General features: G+C 43.8%; 1 protein-coding gene across 1 annotated transcript in view; it reads right to left on the bottom strand.

Annotated features, from left to right (window-relative positions):
- MAP7D3 (MAP7 domain containing 3) overlaps positions 1-17,293 on the bottom strand; it is a 41,450-nt gene that overhangs the window by 7,322 nt on the left and 16,835 nt on the right. Inside the window, exons 5-13 of the mRNA XM_057404880.1 lie at positions 16,585-16,699; positions 15,632-15,664; positions 11,347-11,448; positions 9,268-9,366; positions 8,424-8,522; positions 7,253-7,378; positions 5,060-5,205; positions 4,190-4,320; positions 3,427-3,671 (exon numbers count right to left, since the gene is read on the bottom strand). Of these exons, the coding sequence (XP_057260863.1) occupies positions 3,427-3,671; positions 4,190-4,320; positions 5,060-5,205; positions 7,253-7,378; positions 8,424-8,522; positions 9,268-9,366; positions 11,347-11,448; positions 15,632-15,664; positions 16,585-16,699 (1,096 nt within the window). The remainder of the gene's footprint in view (positions 1-3,426; positions 3,672-4,189; positions 4,321-5,059; positions 5,206-7,252; positions 7,379-8,423; positions 8,523-9,267; positions 9,367-11,346; positions 11,449-15,631; positions 15,665-16,584; positions 16,700-17,293) is intronic.

Below are 17,293 nucleotides of genomic sequence, written 5' to 3'. Positions count from 1 at the left end.
TTGGTGAAGACCTGCCTTGCTTCTTTTTAATATTTCACCAACCAGCACATGTGTGTTGGTTTAACACTTACAAAGCCCTCAAGTTAAGGTAATTTTAATGAACAATGACATCAGGGTTTGATCGGTTATTTTCCTTCTGACCTCAAGGCAAATCATTCAAAACACAATGCCATCATTAGGAACTTTAATACCTGAAAAGCTGCTTAAGCCCCACAGACACGTAATCACTGCCTGCAGCTGTAGGGCATTATTACAGAGTAAACCTTCAGTGGCTGAATCCCAGCAGTGTTTTGTGCCTGAACATCCCTCCTGCAGCCCTAGGAAAAGCAGTCCAGCACTAATGGGGTGCAGTCACAGAGCTGTTTTCTACCATTTAGATTTATCCAATGCTGAAAAATCAGCACCTCCCCAGAACACACATTCTGACTTGGGCAAAAATATGGTCACGTTGGTGCAAACAGGAATCAGCCACAAGAGCTCCAAATCTGAACTCAGCTAAAAGGGGCCCTGGTCCTCCTCCCTGAGCAGGAAGGGCCAGTTATAAGAACCATCAGCAGGATTTGCCTAGTCAAGACTTGCATGTGCTTTTCTTCCCATGCTCTGCACCTTCCACTGTTATTTAAAGAGAGGTTTCATTTAGTGTTGCCAGTATAACCATGACGAAATCAAGCTGCCTCTCTCCTCCACTACCACTTGAGGGTCTTGCCAGTTTGGACAAGTCACTTTTTACAGCAGAGGTCATCTTCTATAGTGCACTTCCACAGGAACCAACACAGCAGCCCTGGTTGAACACTGCTGCAATCTCAGCTGTATCAAAATTGGCTGACATTTTAAATGTCAGGTTTAATCTGTTTTCCCCCTCCTCAAAATTGAGCCTAAGTAAGACAACTCAATGCTCAACAAGAAGCCTAAAGGTTTTAGGCTTTTAAGTTACAGGGTTATAACATGATAATGATAGCTTGAAATACCTGGTATTGAAAACAACAGAAGAAAATTAGTCACAACTATTCAGAACACCTTGGATATGGAAAGAACAGGAGGCAGAAAGACAAAAGAAAGGGTAGGAAACCTCAGGTCTATGGGGAACCTTCCCATTGCATGTTGACTTTTGAAGCTTTATGGATGTTTTCCATATGGTTACTTCAATAGTGCTTTCATTTCTAAGCACCCCTTGTACAGTCTGTTTCCACAGGGCAGGACATGAGATTTCCCAATATAACTGATATCATGCCTTAAGCATTTTATAGTCAGCTCTATTTCCTTGGCTCCCAGCCATTCCCAATAAGAACTGCCTTTTTCTCAAAGGACCTTTTAGTGATGGAAGCAGAGAGAGGGAAGCAGGTAAGAGAAATGTCTCAGAACAACTGCGAAATGTCCTATTAATTGGATGGAGAGAAGATTCCAACACATTTCAAGGCAAGTCATTTATTCACAATTAATCTAGGAATCATATTCCAAAACCTTCACTACCCCAATACAAAAAAGCGAGGCTCCATGATAGTTTATTACCTATCATCATGCATAAGGTGAGAGCTCATGAAGGAGCACTTCTTATGCTTTAAGTTGAAACAAGCCTTTTAACTCTGAGAGAAGCTGCGAAAGGCTGTGCCAGAAGTGACAACTGCTCCAAGTCACTGAAAAATAAGAAGTGTTTTACTGCAGAACAGCATATTTCAGTTGGAAGACACAAAACCCAGGACACAGACTTGATTGCTGTCTGTCAGCAACAAGCAATCAAGTTCAGTTTGAAGGCGAAGAGATGGTATGAAGGTACAAGTGCACAAAGCTGAAACCAGGTTGATCCTACAGCACTTAGAGACTGATTTACCACATGCCATTCACCGATGTACTCTGACTTCAGAAGCTGCCTGGAATATGGTATTGCACCAACCCACAGGGTAAACTGCCTGCACAGAGGTGTTAAATGAGAATTGGCTTGAAAATTGAAAGAACTTTTAAAGAACAAAGATTTTTGCCTCACTTGGCAATACTGCAGTGTACCAAAACATTCAAAGAGAGAATGAAATCATCTCTATGTTGAAGAACATGCCCACTATTTCCTTATCTTCTGTGTGTCAAAGAAAAAGAGCTTTGCCAGCCCCAGTATGAGTCACTACCAAGATGAGTAGCTTGAGGATTAGCAATAAAATAGAAACAGGTAAACTGGGTTAGTACAGTTCCAGAAGTCAGTGTAGAGGAGACAAGGTGGGGCATCCAAGGAACAAGGACGGGCGTTCTTGTTCCAGAACAACTGGAAGTTACAGAAATAGGACATATTGTTATGGAGGTTTCAACCAGCCAATGACATAGATCACAACTGATGTTGCCCCCTCTGAGGCATGCAAGACATTTATCACAGTCACGGAGCACACTGAAGGATGAACAGTCTGACTGCAAAGATAAGTGATGTGACACTGAAGACGGATGTGTGACTTCATACAAACATCCACAGTGGGCTATGACACCCAGGCTTCCTTCTAGAGGAACACATGCTCAAAGAACTGTACCACAAATGAGTTCTTCAGCTGACTAACACCACATCCTGAGCAGTGTCAGGAAGAGCCTCAGAATTAACAGATGACTGCAGCAGCAGAGGAACGCACAACAGGAATGTACATGCAGCAACATGCAGCAAGCATGTGTTCCCACTTACCTGCTGTCTGAAGGATTTCCACCCCCAGTACTGCCCACTGGCTGTAACTTACAGTCCAGAGATCCCTCCTTTTCCTGTTAAGTCTCCCCTAAGTTCTCCAAAGAGAAACCTCATCAGAAGGTTCTCCCAGATTCTGCTCTGAGATAGTAGATGGCAATAGTAGGGACAGAGGCTGTGCTTACTTGTCGTGATGAAGAGGACTAAGAAACTAATTGCTTATTAGGTGTATGTCTCTCCTTAACCTACCATGATAATCTCTGAGTGGGACCTGTGAACTGGCCACTGTTTCCTGAGGCAGCAATGATTATAGGAACCAAGACTGAGGCAGCCTTGTAGCTTTGTGAGAACCAGCTCTGAGCCTGTCATGCACCAGTAGCTGATTTCTCCTCCAAGCAGGTCCTCTACACAAGCAATTTTAACAACTACCAACTGGACCTTTGTGTAGTTAAACCACTGACTTTGCAAACCTAAGCTAGGAGATCCCTCAGCCAGTGTAGTTGAAGTCCAAAAGGCAAACGGGATTTCTGCTTTCCTTAAAATTACAGTGCAAGCAGTAACATTGAAAGCTCCTGCCTTCAATCTCCAAGTGTTCCAACTACTGCACTAAAGCCCACAGCCAAATGTCAACCACATAAAACTATTGTATAATTAGCAATGAACAGCTTCTGCTTAAAGCATCTTTCCTTCCAGTGCTCTGCCTCACAAATGATTTCACCAGTCCTAGCCCACAACAGATGTCTTGAATAAGGTGTCAGTCATGGAGAAACACTCACCTTCTTTGGTCTTTGTGCTAGCTGCTACCACATCCCTGTCCACAGCTGGTGAAACACCTTGCTCTTGTCCTGTTCCTTCTGTGCTCTTATCCTTTGGTTTGCTCTCTGCTTCAGTTTTCTTTTTGGTAATGTTCACGACACCAGGAGTGAGAGGTGGACGTTGGATGGGTGCTGATTTAGAGACTGGACTAGGAGAGGGTGGCCTCTGTTTTGACATGCCAGGGGAAGGTGGGCGAGTCTTCTGCCTGTTGAAATAAGCAGTACTGTTCAGGGCTAACCCACAACTGAGGCCAGAAGTCTACTTTGGTTAGTTTACATCACCTACCTCACTTCTAAATGTAAATCCACCCATAAACCACTGGTGCCTTCCTCATAAAACTCAAATACAGGATTCCAAAATACCCTGGGCACCCAGACTCAATATTCATGGGCCAAGATCAAATCAGGTTTGCAAGCCCTGATGTCTAACTCCCCATCACCCTGTGATTCCACTCCAAGAACCTTCCTACACTGATAGAGGCAGCTCAGTCTATTCAGAAGCTCACGTTTCTCATTGCTTTTACTGCACATACTGGACAGAAAACTGGGTGCACGGTGTCTGCACAGAAGAGACAAAGGTTCAAGTAAGAGCTGCAGCCCTACTGCAGAAATCGGACCAAAAATGAGGTGCTCATGTTGTATAACATGGCATTGGTCATCCACATTCCAACAGCACAGCTGTCTTGAGATAGGAAGCAGCCTTCCTTTTGTTCTGGATGCATACCTAACTGTAGAAGGTGATGGAGGACGCTTCACCACATTAGCAGGAGAGGGGGATCTTCTTCGGGCAGACACAGATGGCGAGGGAGGGCGTCTTAAACCAGAACCCGGAGATGGTTTGTCCGTCTCTGATTTCTAAGGTGACACATCGAAACAAAACAATGCTCACTCTCTAGAGCACAGTACAGAGGAGTTGCTACCCCCAAACCCATACAACTTCTCAACAAGATGTACTTTACATTTTCTTTATGTCCCAAAAGACAGACCCAGTCAAATTAAACTCTGGGAGCCATAAGCAGCAAACAGTATGCTTTGGGATACCAAAGAGATCAAGAACCATAAAATCCCAACTTGATTTCCATACTGTGTTTCTTTAAGTCATAGAATCCCAGACTGGTCTGGGCTGGAAGGGACCTTAAAGCTCCTCCAGCTCCAACCCCTGCCACGGGCAGGGACCCCTTCCACTAGAGCAGCTTGCTCCAAGCCCCTGTGTCCAACCTGCCCTTGAACACTGCCAGGGATGGGGCAGCCACAGCTTCTCTGGGCACCCTGTGCCAGTGCCTCAGCACCCTCCCAGGGAAGAGCTTCTGCCTAAGAGCTCATCTCAGTTTCCCCTCTGGCAGGCTAAAGCCATTCCCTACAGGCCCTTGTCCAAAGCCCCTCTCCAGGTTTCTTGTAACCCCTTTAGGAACTGGAGCTGCTCTAAGGTCTCCCCTTCAGGAGCCTTCTCTTCTCCAGGCTGAACCAGCCCAGCTCTCTCAAATGCTCTGAGTATTTCAGTAAGCAAACAGAGTACTGAAGCAGGAGCCAATCTCGAGCTGTTTTCCCCCCTCCTGATTAATACAAACCTAATTCCTGTGGATTTTCAACAAACCTGGGTTGAATCTGGTGAACTTGCATCAGATGAAGATACAGAGGACTTCAATCTGTCGATGCTACGACTGCGCACGGGCACTTTAGGAGCTGGGACTGGGGAACTGATGGAACTGGCTGAAGCTGAACGAGGACAGAGGTGAGATTCTATAAAAGTTAGGAATTTGACAAGACAAAACGAGAACCAAGTGCACAGCATGAGAACAGGAGAAAAGGAAGAGGGAGAAAGAGAGAAAGAAAGATTGTGTGTGTTAGAAACCATACAGAGAAACACCCCAGGCAGCGCACATTGCAATGGGTCACGGACACAGACACCACCACCACACAATTAGTACTTTGGAAGCAACAGCACCAAGAATCAAACCATTCTGAAAGCAGCAGTCTGGAGTAGATAAAAATAAAATGCTTTTCCAAAACTTGCCTGAATTTGTGTACACCAGTGTTTAGTCTTAGTTAGGCTGCATCTAATCACAAATACTTCTGTTTTAATGGCTTAGCATCCTTCTTTACGAGTTCTTCGTGACAGGTTCAAATGTGAAGCAGGTTTCCCTCAAGGAGGAAATCTTCCTTCTTTCTAATGAGTAAATACTCGAGTAAATCACTGCGATAAAGCAGCATTACATTAGGCATCAGGGCATTGCAACCTTTCCTTGTGAAATAAGCATTTGTGCAACACTGTTCTACTTTCCCTCTCTGATCCCTTTATCACTACCTATGGTTGTGCCCTTTACCCAAGTCAACAAATCAAAACAGGTGGTGTCAAAGAAACCTACTGAGAAGAAAATATCAACCATTAAACTAAAGTACCTTTCCTACCTGAAGTATCTTCACACGTAAGACACTGAAAGCAACTGTACCTTTTAATTACTTTTTCACTAGCATGGCATAGATAAGCATACATAGATGTAAATATAGAGACTGGAGTTTTCTACAGCCTGAATAAATTGTGACAGATGCAGCACTTAACTCTGTAACTTGGAAAAGACATTTTATTTTTATATAGACAGCGTTTGTGCAATAATTGCATTCTGTGTGTGCAGAGCTTGTGCTAAAGCACAGGTACTTTCTACTGAAGTGAAGAAAGTGCCTTTAAGTAAACTGATGAAACCATGAAAGTGATCTTTAATTCAGCAAAAGTGAATAAGTCACATGCTGTCAGTAACAGTGAAAAAGATGGGATTTCCCCACATGACGTGAACTGAACTGTTCATGGCAAAATAAAAGTAGCACAGAGATGGGTGTGCAAAAACATGACCACTGACCACAAACCAGTACATGAAAAACTGATGATTACACAAGGGGAGCAGTGCAGAAATGGTCCTTGTTGGTACACCAGGGACAAGTCAAGTGGCATAAGACCAAAAATCAAGAGGGAATAACATACTTCAGAAGAAACAAGCAAAACTGGAATGCAAGTTGTAAGGTAAGAGAGGAGAAAGGACTCCACATTGGTTCCAGATACACATTTACTGGGGCATTATTGCAACCAGTAACAATTATCAGACATGTGGGATGCAGCTAGGGCTTGCCCACGAGGCAAATTCCTGTGTTAGTATTAAGTTGAGCCACAGAGTGGGCTTATCAGCTCAGTTTGAACCACTATAAAATTGCTTGAGCCAACAAGGGCTTCTCTATGATACCTATAGTATCTTCTCCTGCTAGTATACCTCTACTTCGACAGTCAGCATGAGTGAAGCCAGCCTGGGGATCCCTGTTAAGATAACCCCTTTGTCATCCTCCTACAAGAGTTTCTCCACACAAATAAATTTAGGCTTTGCCCTTATTCCTTGGAGCCTCCTGTGAAATTATACACTTGCTTGGGTTTTTTTCCCCCTCTTTCATTTCTTAGCACTGATGTCTGACCAGGATGTCTCAGATTCACCTGAGACTACAACCCAAGTGCTAAAGTCAGCTAAAAAATCAAACCCAACACCAGCATCTGGTTCTCTGCAGATCAGTTAAACTGGCACTGGAGTTTTAAAGCCAGTATTACTCTGTGGCTTTGTAACCTAAACATACAGCATAGCATATGAATTGGTTATTATACTCATCAAAAAAAACCTTGGGTAAGTTGTATTACACATAACCATGTATTAAGGGTCTTGATTCACACTGAGGTGTAGCACGGTTAGCAACTATCATGCAAGTTCTTTCAACTGCATAGGACTTTGAGGCTTTGCTGCCCTCCTGTTACCTGAGGGATCCTGTCCATCAGTCGATAATGTAGCAGCACTTTTACTCCTAGCTAAAGAGGCCTGTGTAGGGGCGAGGAGGCGACTGAGTACGCTACTGTCCAGAGGACTGAGTTGGGAGCGACGAGCTAAATGATGGGAACAAACCAAAAAGGATCCAACATGAAATCATATAATGAAAAAGACAAGCAATACAAAGCAAAGGAAGGCTGGGAGCATCGCTGCAAATCATAACAGGTTTGGAAGGAAAATATTGAAGTCATGGAGAGGGAAATCCAAACTGAAAGCACAGCAGGGTTAAACACTGCAATCTTATGTTGCACTTCTTGTCCTTGGCTTGCTTAACACCAACGTGCAAAGACTGGCACATGTACAACAGAGGTGAATGCTGAAGTCAGTCAAAGCACAAGAAGTTTCTGACCCAGCTTTTCAGGGCTATATGCTCTGAATGGCAGGAAAGGCTGCTCTGGCATCATGAACAGTAGACTTGCAAGTCAAAGTGCATGGTTACAGTCAGGCATCGTTTGCACACACAGATTCACACAGACAGCACCCATCACCCTCCCATACAGGAAAGATTCTAAAGCAGAGTATCATTTCCACTGCTGGCAAGGGCTGCTGAAAGGAAGGTTTCAGAATTGTTAACCCAAAGGGAAAAACAAGTTAGAAAAGTTGCTAGTCTTCAGCTTTAGGAAGAGTTCCTAGAAGAGAGGTTATCTGTAACCTAGTGGGGAATACACAGACCAAAGGAGACTGAAGTGAGAACAGGTTCCTTCCTTCACGTGCATGCACAAAGATTAGGCCAGCAGCCGGGACAGAGAAGTTGCTTTTAAACTGAATGATGGAAGAGAGCTTAAAAGCAAAGGTAAGATTTAACTAAGAAGTGTACACAGCAGTGACATTTTTACTCTTATATTTAAACCCATCAGCTTTCAAATACATCTCTCTCAAGCAGAAGACATTTTGCTATCTGCTTACAGTGCCAGTTAACAAACTCTTTGGTCCAAAGGGAGAAATTTATCCTTTACAAGTCTATCTTCACCACTGGGTAACTAAAAACCCATTAAAGAGTCCTAAAAACGTAAGAACCAAGGAAACCAGTGAAAGGTAACCTATCCAAGCTTTGCTGTGAATGGCTTTAAAAAGAAGCAGTTAGCTTTAGGAAACAACCACCTGGTTTTTCTTCCTTTTTCACTTTTTCTAGGTCGGGAGAGGACTGGGGTTTACTATTCACTCTATTCAAAGATGTGCTCCTCTTCTTGTCTGTTCCTCCTAGAGACCAAGCGTAAGGAAGATTATTTGTAACAGGACATTTAGATATATGATTCTCTAAACTACCATTCCCAACCTTTGCTTTTGCCAATCTAAACCCACTGCTCTAGCATTATGAACCACTACTTTCTCATGAGTTAAATGGTTTGCCTACCATGTGTCTACTCTCCCCCCACCCTTCCACTCTCCAGAGGAATGCTGCTGCTTTATAGACACAGTTACCCAGTATCTGGCACTGCAATGTGCATAACAATATTTATGCCACAGTGCACTGACTATGTGCACAGCAATGAAAACCTGAGTAAAAACACAATGAAACTGGGACATGGTTTAAAGTTAGAGAATCCCAGACTGGTTTGTGCTGGAAGAGACCTTACAGATCCAGCTCCAACCCCTGCCATGGGCAGGGACCCCTTCCACTCGAGCAGCTTGCTCCAAGCCCCTGTGTCCAACCTGGCCTTGAACACTGCCAGGGATGGGGCAGCCACAGCTTCTCTGGGCACCCTGTGCCAGCGCCTCAGCACCCTCACAGGGAAGAGCTTCTGCCTAAGAGCTCATCTCAGTCTCCCCTCTGGCAGGTTAAAGCCATTCCCCTTGGCCTGTCCCTACAGGCCCTTGTCCAAAGCCCCTCTCCAGCTTTCCTGTAGCCCATGTAGGTTTTGGAAGACCTCAAATACCAAACCCCTCAACTTCAAACATCCCATTTATTGCCTCCCAATTCTCAAAACAAACTGGTTTCTAGCACCTTTCTGTTCCACCTGTGCACCTTTGAGTGCTGACTGCTGGGAATGTGGAGGAACTTTGTTATTCAGTCTGTTTAATGAGGCACTTCTCTTTGTGGTACCTGGAAGTGAAAGTGCATTTATTAAGCATGTTGAAAAGCCCAGAAGTCCCCTCCAGCACCTGCCCCACTTCCCTAAGAAACAGAGTCATTAAATCACTTTGTCGTATGAATCCTTCACAAACAGGAAAACTGGACAGGGGAAGAATTACTCTACATAAAGCATTAATTCTGAGAGTGAATCTTCTGATTTCAGCCATCTTTTACCAACCAGCCATTTCTTCCTCAGTGCCAAGAGCAAGAATCACTCTAACTTGTGGGGTGATCTAAATGACCTCTACATCCTGACCATGTGGACCAGCTGAAGTCCTGTCCAAATATCTTGTCTTTCAGGCCACCTGGGATTTTCTCCTCCAAAGCAAATAAGGATTCAAAGGATTTCAAGTAAATCTGAAGTCAATCCCAATTAGTTCATCATTAGTGACTTTGTTAGCAGCTTCATTTGTATTTTACAGCCCTGTTTCTGACTCATACTCAGAGCTGAACCCTGCAGACACAGGATATATAAATATCATTTGAAATCAAAAGCAGTGACTCAGAGCCCTTGCCAGTATAGATATAGTCACTGATTTCCCTACCAGGCCTACAGAGTAGGAGGACAAGTTTTAACACTGCATCACCTTCCAGCATGAACCAGCAAAATCACTGTGAGCTGGGGCCATGGCAGGGATTCTTCCAGCACACCTCATTGGATCCGAAGCTGCAGATGGGCAGAACACTGCAGTACAGACCTAGGTGAACCTGGTTTTGTATTAAACACCACTTAGCTTGATGATGCTCTGCATCGTTTTGGAGAAACAAAACCAAAAGCATCTGGGATACGGATGAAACATTTGGGAAGAATCCCCATAAGGAAATCTTAGGCTAAAACAAACTGGTATGTGCTCATGCAAATAGTCTCTAGCTTTCTTAATAAGTAGATCAGGGCAATTCCTTGTGTTTCCTAATTTCTTTGGGGTTTTATTTGGAGAAGGCAAATTGCCATGATTTATAGAATGTACTGGGATGGGCACAGAGGAGAAGGCAGAGAGAACACGCATACGCAGAGGGTTGGTAAACCAGAGCTCTCATTCTCCACATCCCTGTTTAGTTGTGGGGTGCTGTTTCAAACATGGCAAGCTGCAATCAGGAGCTTCATCTACCCTGAAGCTGCAACTCAAAATGAGGCTGGAAATCACAGAAATTGGTAAATGATCTCTAGAGTGCAAAAGCTCCAATAAAAGTAAAGAAATAGATGGCTTCCAGGCCATTTCTATTCCTTGGTAGTCACTGGCACACAGTAACCCACCCAGAATGCTTGTGAGCAGGGGTGTGCACTAACAGTTTGAGTATCAATATGAGATTACACTCATTGGGCTAGGAATGGTGTCAGAGCTGCATGCTACAGCTGCAGTCATGCTAGACCTACAGGTCACAACAAAACAATCTCCCACCCAAAACACCTCCATAGGCATCAGGGGTTTTCCTGCATCCTCTATTTGGTTAAGGTACAACTGTAGTATGAAAGTGTGTGTCTACAGAGTACAGGACTGGCACAAGAGAAAGATGTCAAACCCAAGCTGATTTTTAACATCCCCCAGGCAATCAAATGACTGAAGCTGTCTAACAGAAGGCAGCAAACTTCAGTTTTGTACTACTTCTCTTTTGCTGAGATTTCAGGGTGTGATTTGAGGCATGCAACCCCCTAAAGATGATGTGAAATGATTCATGGATCAATATTTCACCCGAATTTGACTCTAGTAAAACGATTCCAGATATTAAAAGAAAAAGCCAGGAGTCTTTACCGTTGCTCTTCTCCTTTAACAGAGATTCACATCAACTGGGTCAAAGCCCTCAAGCTGGATTAACAAACTGCATGGAACGCATTTGAGATCAAGACATGAAGTGAGTTACACAGCAAGGGAGGAAGAGGAGCATCACTCCACCTCCTGCCTCCTCCCCAGTAGCAGCTCCCCTGCCACCAGGAGCCAGAGAAGCACTTACTTTGATGAGAAGCGTTTAAAAGCGCTGCGGATGATGACAACCGTTTATCCATGACAGCTTCTGCCTGTTTGAGGTTTGCTGTGGAGGTAGACCGCTTGCTGGCTGTGTGAACAAGTGCTTGCTTTAGCATTGAGCTTCGTACCTCAGGAAGAGCCTTTCACACGTTGCTGGGAGCTCACTGGGGAAGTATCACATCCTGAAAGCCAGCTCCACTTTTGCTCAAGGAGAAGCACACATTGTGTGTTTTGATCCAACTAGGGCCAGTTGTAACGGGCACACAAAAGACATTTCAGTGGAGGCATGCCAGGGTTTTGCACATATGTATGAAATACGAATCTTAAACCCTGTGCTCCTAACATATAAAGGCAAAAGCTACTGAGATTGTGTGTTGTTACCAGAGAAAGTAACAACGAAACCTTCATTCCTTCCACGTGGATACGGTAAACCAGTTTTCCAATCACAAGTTAACAAAACCAAACCAACTGCTTTTGGAAGGATAAAGACAAACAGCATTCCTGTTTCTGATTCCTTCTCAAGGGCTGCTGTGAATGTTTTAGAAATTTCCAATTTTTCCCTGTTATCTGATCCATAAGTTCATGTTTTCCATTAATTTTGCAACTCTTTTGGAAAAAAACCCCTGCCACACCAGGCATTAATTGTTCCCTTGCATGTGTATACACACAGACATATCTCCACACAGAAATCATCTCCCACATGGCACTACAAGCCAGATAAATACCTGCTTTTTAATGTCAAATAATGCACTTTCAGGATGAACACTACTCCAGAGTGTAAAAGCCTTGCAAAAGCATATACCCGTCGCTGTGGGAACTCGATAAGCAGAAAACAGTAATGCACACAAAGTAGGGAGGACGTAGCAGGATAACCACAAGGAATTCCATCCATCAAAAGCAATTAATCAATTTTCCTGGCGCACTGCACAGCAAAGAAGATTAATGTGAACTCATTAGTGCATAAGTACCAAAGGAAAAGCAGCACGACTCACCACAGAAGCAGCACCTTTTCCCTTTGGCCAGCATGCTATAGCATCCTTACAGCAAGCACAAGGACACAGGATTCCTATGTACAGCCCTGTCTCTGTATAGTACTTCTGACACCCATACCCAGCCTTCCTGAGCATGGGGCCTCCTGCAGAACCAAGTCAAGTGAAAACCACATTTTGGAGCTGAAGCTACACAAGTGGCAAGCTCTTGGGCAGTGAACAAGAGCCAAGCTCCCACGGGACTTATACCATGGAGAACTGGGGGATCTACCGAACCTAATTAAGAAACAAAGATCTGAGCTTAGTTTACCTTCCCAACACAACAAAAGAGGGCATTTTAGGAATGAAACCTGAGCACTGGGATAACTAAAACAGCCTTGAGAGGTTTTGTACATAACAAAAATCAGCAAGCTCCCAACCCATGGCTATGGGTGCTTTGGAAGGCAAAGACTACCCTCTAGTGTCTGCTCTGAAAAGCAAGCCTGGCTCCTGCCTCAACTCAAGTGTGTGAGCCTGAGGCCTCCAAGCATCATGGAGAGGCTTCGTACAGGTTTTGCCTGGTTCAGATTGGGACTTCTGCGCTTGGCCTGAAATCTGAGATGTCAACTATCCCCTGCTGAGACCCAGAGAGCACAAAAGTAAATCCTGCATTCAGAAAAAGGACACTGAGCAAAGCAATTCTATTCCAGCAAGCTGTGGGATGGGCTGTGCTGGGTGCTAGAGACAAGGGTGAAACTTCTAACAAAGTATCACAGAATCCCAGACTGGTTTGTGTTGGAAGGGACCTTAAAGCTCAGCCAGTTCCAACCCCTCCCCTGTGAAGGTACACTTTCCATTAGAGCAGCTTGCTCCAAGTGCTGTCCAACCTGGCCTTGAACACTTTTCAGTTTGCATTCATTGCCCAAGACCTTGAGAAGTCACAGCTTTTTTGATCAATACATTCACAAACGCCTCAAATATCTTTTTTGGGGGAGAAACAATACTTATATTAAGGGATTTGAAATGCAAGCAGCACATAGCACCAATCCCATGTGATACCAAATAGAAGGGGGGGAAGCAAACTGCAGCAGCAAAGCCAAAGCAAGCACAGGACTGCCCTACCCCTTGCCATGGGGTAAGGAGCTGGGAAACATGGTACCTTAAGGAAATCATTATGAGAGCAAGGAGCTCTCAATTGTAGCTTCTCACTGAGCTTCCCTGAGAGAGGGTCCTACAGTCCTCACTGAGGCTGGATAAAATGAGGCTAAATAGAGGAAGATTACCAGCCTCTCACTTCCTCCCAAACTTCTACTAGGACAAGGAAGCTCTTTATTTAGAAAGGAGAGACTCTGGCAGCCCAATTTCTATTCTAATGGCACGTCTCCACTACAGATGCACCTGAACATCTCGTTTTGCTTAGCAGTCATCACTAAACCTGCCTTGCCATTTCTACCGGCAGACCCACACCCTGCATGTTTCATCTCAGCCCTGAGCAATGCCATTAATGTAATGGTTGGCTTGGGGGCTTCCATCAGTTTCAGGCCATCAGTGGAGTACTTGGCGCAGTCTCAGTGAATCATACTCTGTACATAACAGAGAATGGCTGATGGCTGGTGAAATGCTCACTTTCCAGAGCACACTGCCTTTATCACCCACAACTGCTCCTTTACCAGCCCATGTTCCTAAATATTACTGCTGACACAGCCAGTTCCTGGAGTCAAACACAAATTCCACACTGTGTGGATGCACAAGTCTTAAACAGATACTGTAGTGTTTGACTGTCTCCATGTTTTCCAAACTGGTGCCAAGTTACCCACACTGATCCACCACACCTGAACATATCTGCTCCTCCTATTGCCACTTTATGATGCACAAGGTACAGCTTAAGTGCCTGTTGTTACATCAGGAGAATGTTTGTTGGAAGACATTTTAATGTGCTTCATAGAATAGTTTGGGTCGGAAAGGACCTTAAGATCATCCAATTCCAGCCCCCTGCCATGGGCAGGGACACCTCACATCACCATGTCACCCAAGGCTCTGCCCAACCTCAGCAGCACTGAAGACCATCTTCCACAATCAAAAGGACAGACAAGACTCATTTCCTCATGTAAATTGAGAGAGCAAAGAACATTATGTGTGTCATAAAGCTTAGCTTTAAAACTAGGTAAGGTAGAAAAGAATGGAAGAGGGGAGAAAAAAAATGGTGCTTTCTATATGTTAGGCAAATGTGATTTCCTAGATTCAAGGCTGAATGGCATTTGGTAACGTAAAATAAAGTAATTGGATTTGTATACGTAACCAAGCAACCCATGTTGAACAGGTAAATCAATCCAGTCAAACTGGCTAATTCTGAGGAAAATTAAGGATTCATGCTGTGCAGAGGAAGGGAAGAGAGAAGTTAAATAAAATACACATGCTTCTGCTGTGTTGCCAGCATAAGCCACAGTAGTTAAATCACACTCAGTCAGACTGTTCATTGCATTTTCAAGTCCCATATTGTCAGCATTAGGAGGCAGCTGGATTGAGTTAGTAATGCTGTGAGTATGCACACATTGTCACTATTTAGCTGGGTCTCAGCTATCATCTTAAACTAGCTGCAAGAACCAGTTTTGCTTAGTAAACATAGAGCCTTAACAGATATATCAGTGATCCAAAACGCTTCCCTGAACGATGCACTGGAAGTGCCAGAAATCCAATGAAAACATAGTTAATATGTAGAATGATGCTTAGGTAATGGACAGATCTGATTTGACACGGAAGGAGTATCAAACTGCACAAAGGACCCATTCCCTTACATGAAGTTTCAGCAAAACACCATTTGATTTTGCAAATGTTACTTCAATTGCTGGTGAAGCAAAGCAAAAGGAAACCAAACCAAAGCCTCCCATGTACTTTGTGCAAATCAGCAAACAATGAAAGGGTTCAAAATTGCCCTGATAATAAATAAAAGCTGAAGACTACCGAGCTAATTTGTATTCAAATACATGGCATGAAGAATTTCACTTCTCCTCCCCCATGCTGCATCCAGGCATCTTGGAAAACCCACATGCGCATATCCTTTCCCTGCAAATTCCCTCAGGATGCCATGACTTAAGCTGTAGTTTAATTAGCTGGGAGGGGAAGTTTAAAACATAGGGGACTGCTTTCTGCTTAGGGATCACAGTTGCTGCACAGCTGGCCAGGGTCCAGGAAAAGATCTATAAGGAGATGGTTTTCCTTAGTTTCCGAGATACAAGAACTCCAGTTTAAAAGGTTAGTAGTGAGTGTAAAGCAACAGAAAAAGAACAGTTTGGAAATCAATACCACCAGTTCCACCTTCAGCTGCCGTCTGTTGTTCTGCAGAAGAAGAAGGGTTGTAAGCAAAGTCACAAGGTCAAACAGGAAACAATACAAGTTAACCAAAAACTGGGGGAGCTGGGTATCCTAATTATAACTTATATCAAAGCACTTTCAAACAGGTTCTAAGTAAACACTTCAAAGTCAAGCAAGCAGACAGAAGACAACACTACTAAAACACACTTGGTACCAATCCACCAGTTCAGAAGATAGGCTGAACCAAAGCATTTTATGTTTCATTTTATTCCTGGACAATAACTTGTATGAAGTTACTTACTGGTGGGCTCTTCTAGTTAGCTAATAACAGGAAAAGATCCCTTCCACTGCAATCCTGATTTGCTGGTCTGATTTCAGAACGCTTACAAGCAGAAACTCTTATTGCGTGAAATAGGAAGCAATCTGAGCTCAAATAAAAGAGTGTTAAAATACATCACCTAATCTAGAATAGAACCTAGTGTCTGGACACTCCCCACTGCATCTCCTTACCCATTACTGGTCATTCACATCATCAGTGAGCATTCTGTAACTCTAAGGGTGTGTTTAAAACATTTTAGATGTAATATTACAACTGGGTAATAGTACAGCTGGGTTTTTTGTTCTGTTTATCATCAGTCTTATCACACCATCACATGTGCTGCATTTGAAGGACTCTATTTTAGCATTACACATTACAGTTCCCCTCATCTGATGACTGAGGGCTGGCAACACAATGCTGCCAGGTGTTTTCCCACGTGGCTTCTCTGAAGCTCTTCCCAAAGTTAAAAATAGCTCTAAGTCAGAGCAGCATTTCAGGGCAAGCACAGATAGGATCCTTTCCCTGACAGCTATGCATAGATCCTGTTGTAAGATCCTGGATAAGAAAGGATGCCCAGGTCCCTGTGAGCAATGCCGCACCTGCCAGTGTGGTTTTAGCCACTTACCCGTTTTGCTCTCCGAGTCTGGAGTTACAGATCCTCCCCAGGACCATCTCTTCTGTCGTGTTTCCAGTCGCTGACTCCGTTCCAAGGTACGATGCAGAACTGCTTCGTATCGCTCCTATCATCAAACAACAGCTCTATGAAGCTTGTAACTATAGAGTACAGCTATGCCAGAACACAGATTCTCCCCCTCCCAGTATAATTTGAAATGTTTCATCTATACTGCCTGCTAACAAGCTTTTGTTACAAAAACTATGATGCAAAGAACATTAAGGGCAATTAATGGTTTCGAAACACTGCAAGCATGATTAGGTTGAGCTGAAGCACAGATAATCTATTCTGCTCTTGACTTAAAATAGCCACCCAACAGATTTCCTATTTGGAAAACAGCATGACTGATTTTCTAAACAGGGATGAGCCCCAAAGTGAGCAAAAATAAGTGCTTATTCTTTAAGCTATTTATATTGTGGAGTTATTTCTAAAAGGTGGCAAGAATCCTCCATTATAAAATAACAAGTGTAAGGCTATTTGGTTTTCAAACAACTGCATAAGCACTGACTAAGTCTTAACAGATACTGGCATTAACAGACCAGAACCAGCAAGACATGAAGGCAAAGCTGTATAAAAGGCCAGGCAACACCAGACCTCAGCAACCACTGCTGGCAGGACAAAGAGGATGCAAAAAACCTTTTGTTCCTAGTCTCCAGGACCA

This window comes from Pezoporus wallicus, unplaced genomic scaffold, assembly GCF_028554395.1.
Source record: "Pezoporus wallicus isolate ANWC-B61680 ecotype Strahan unplaced genomic scaffold, APGP_CSIRO_Pwel_v1 contig_6217, whole genome shotgun sequence".
Taxonomy (NCBI): domain Eukaryota; kingdom Metazoa; phylum Chordata; class Aves; order Psittaciformes; family Psittacidae; genus Pezoporus; species Pezoporus wallicus.
Note: the sequence above shows the minus strand (reverse complement) of the source record. Positions and strands in the feature narration are given on the sequence as shown.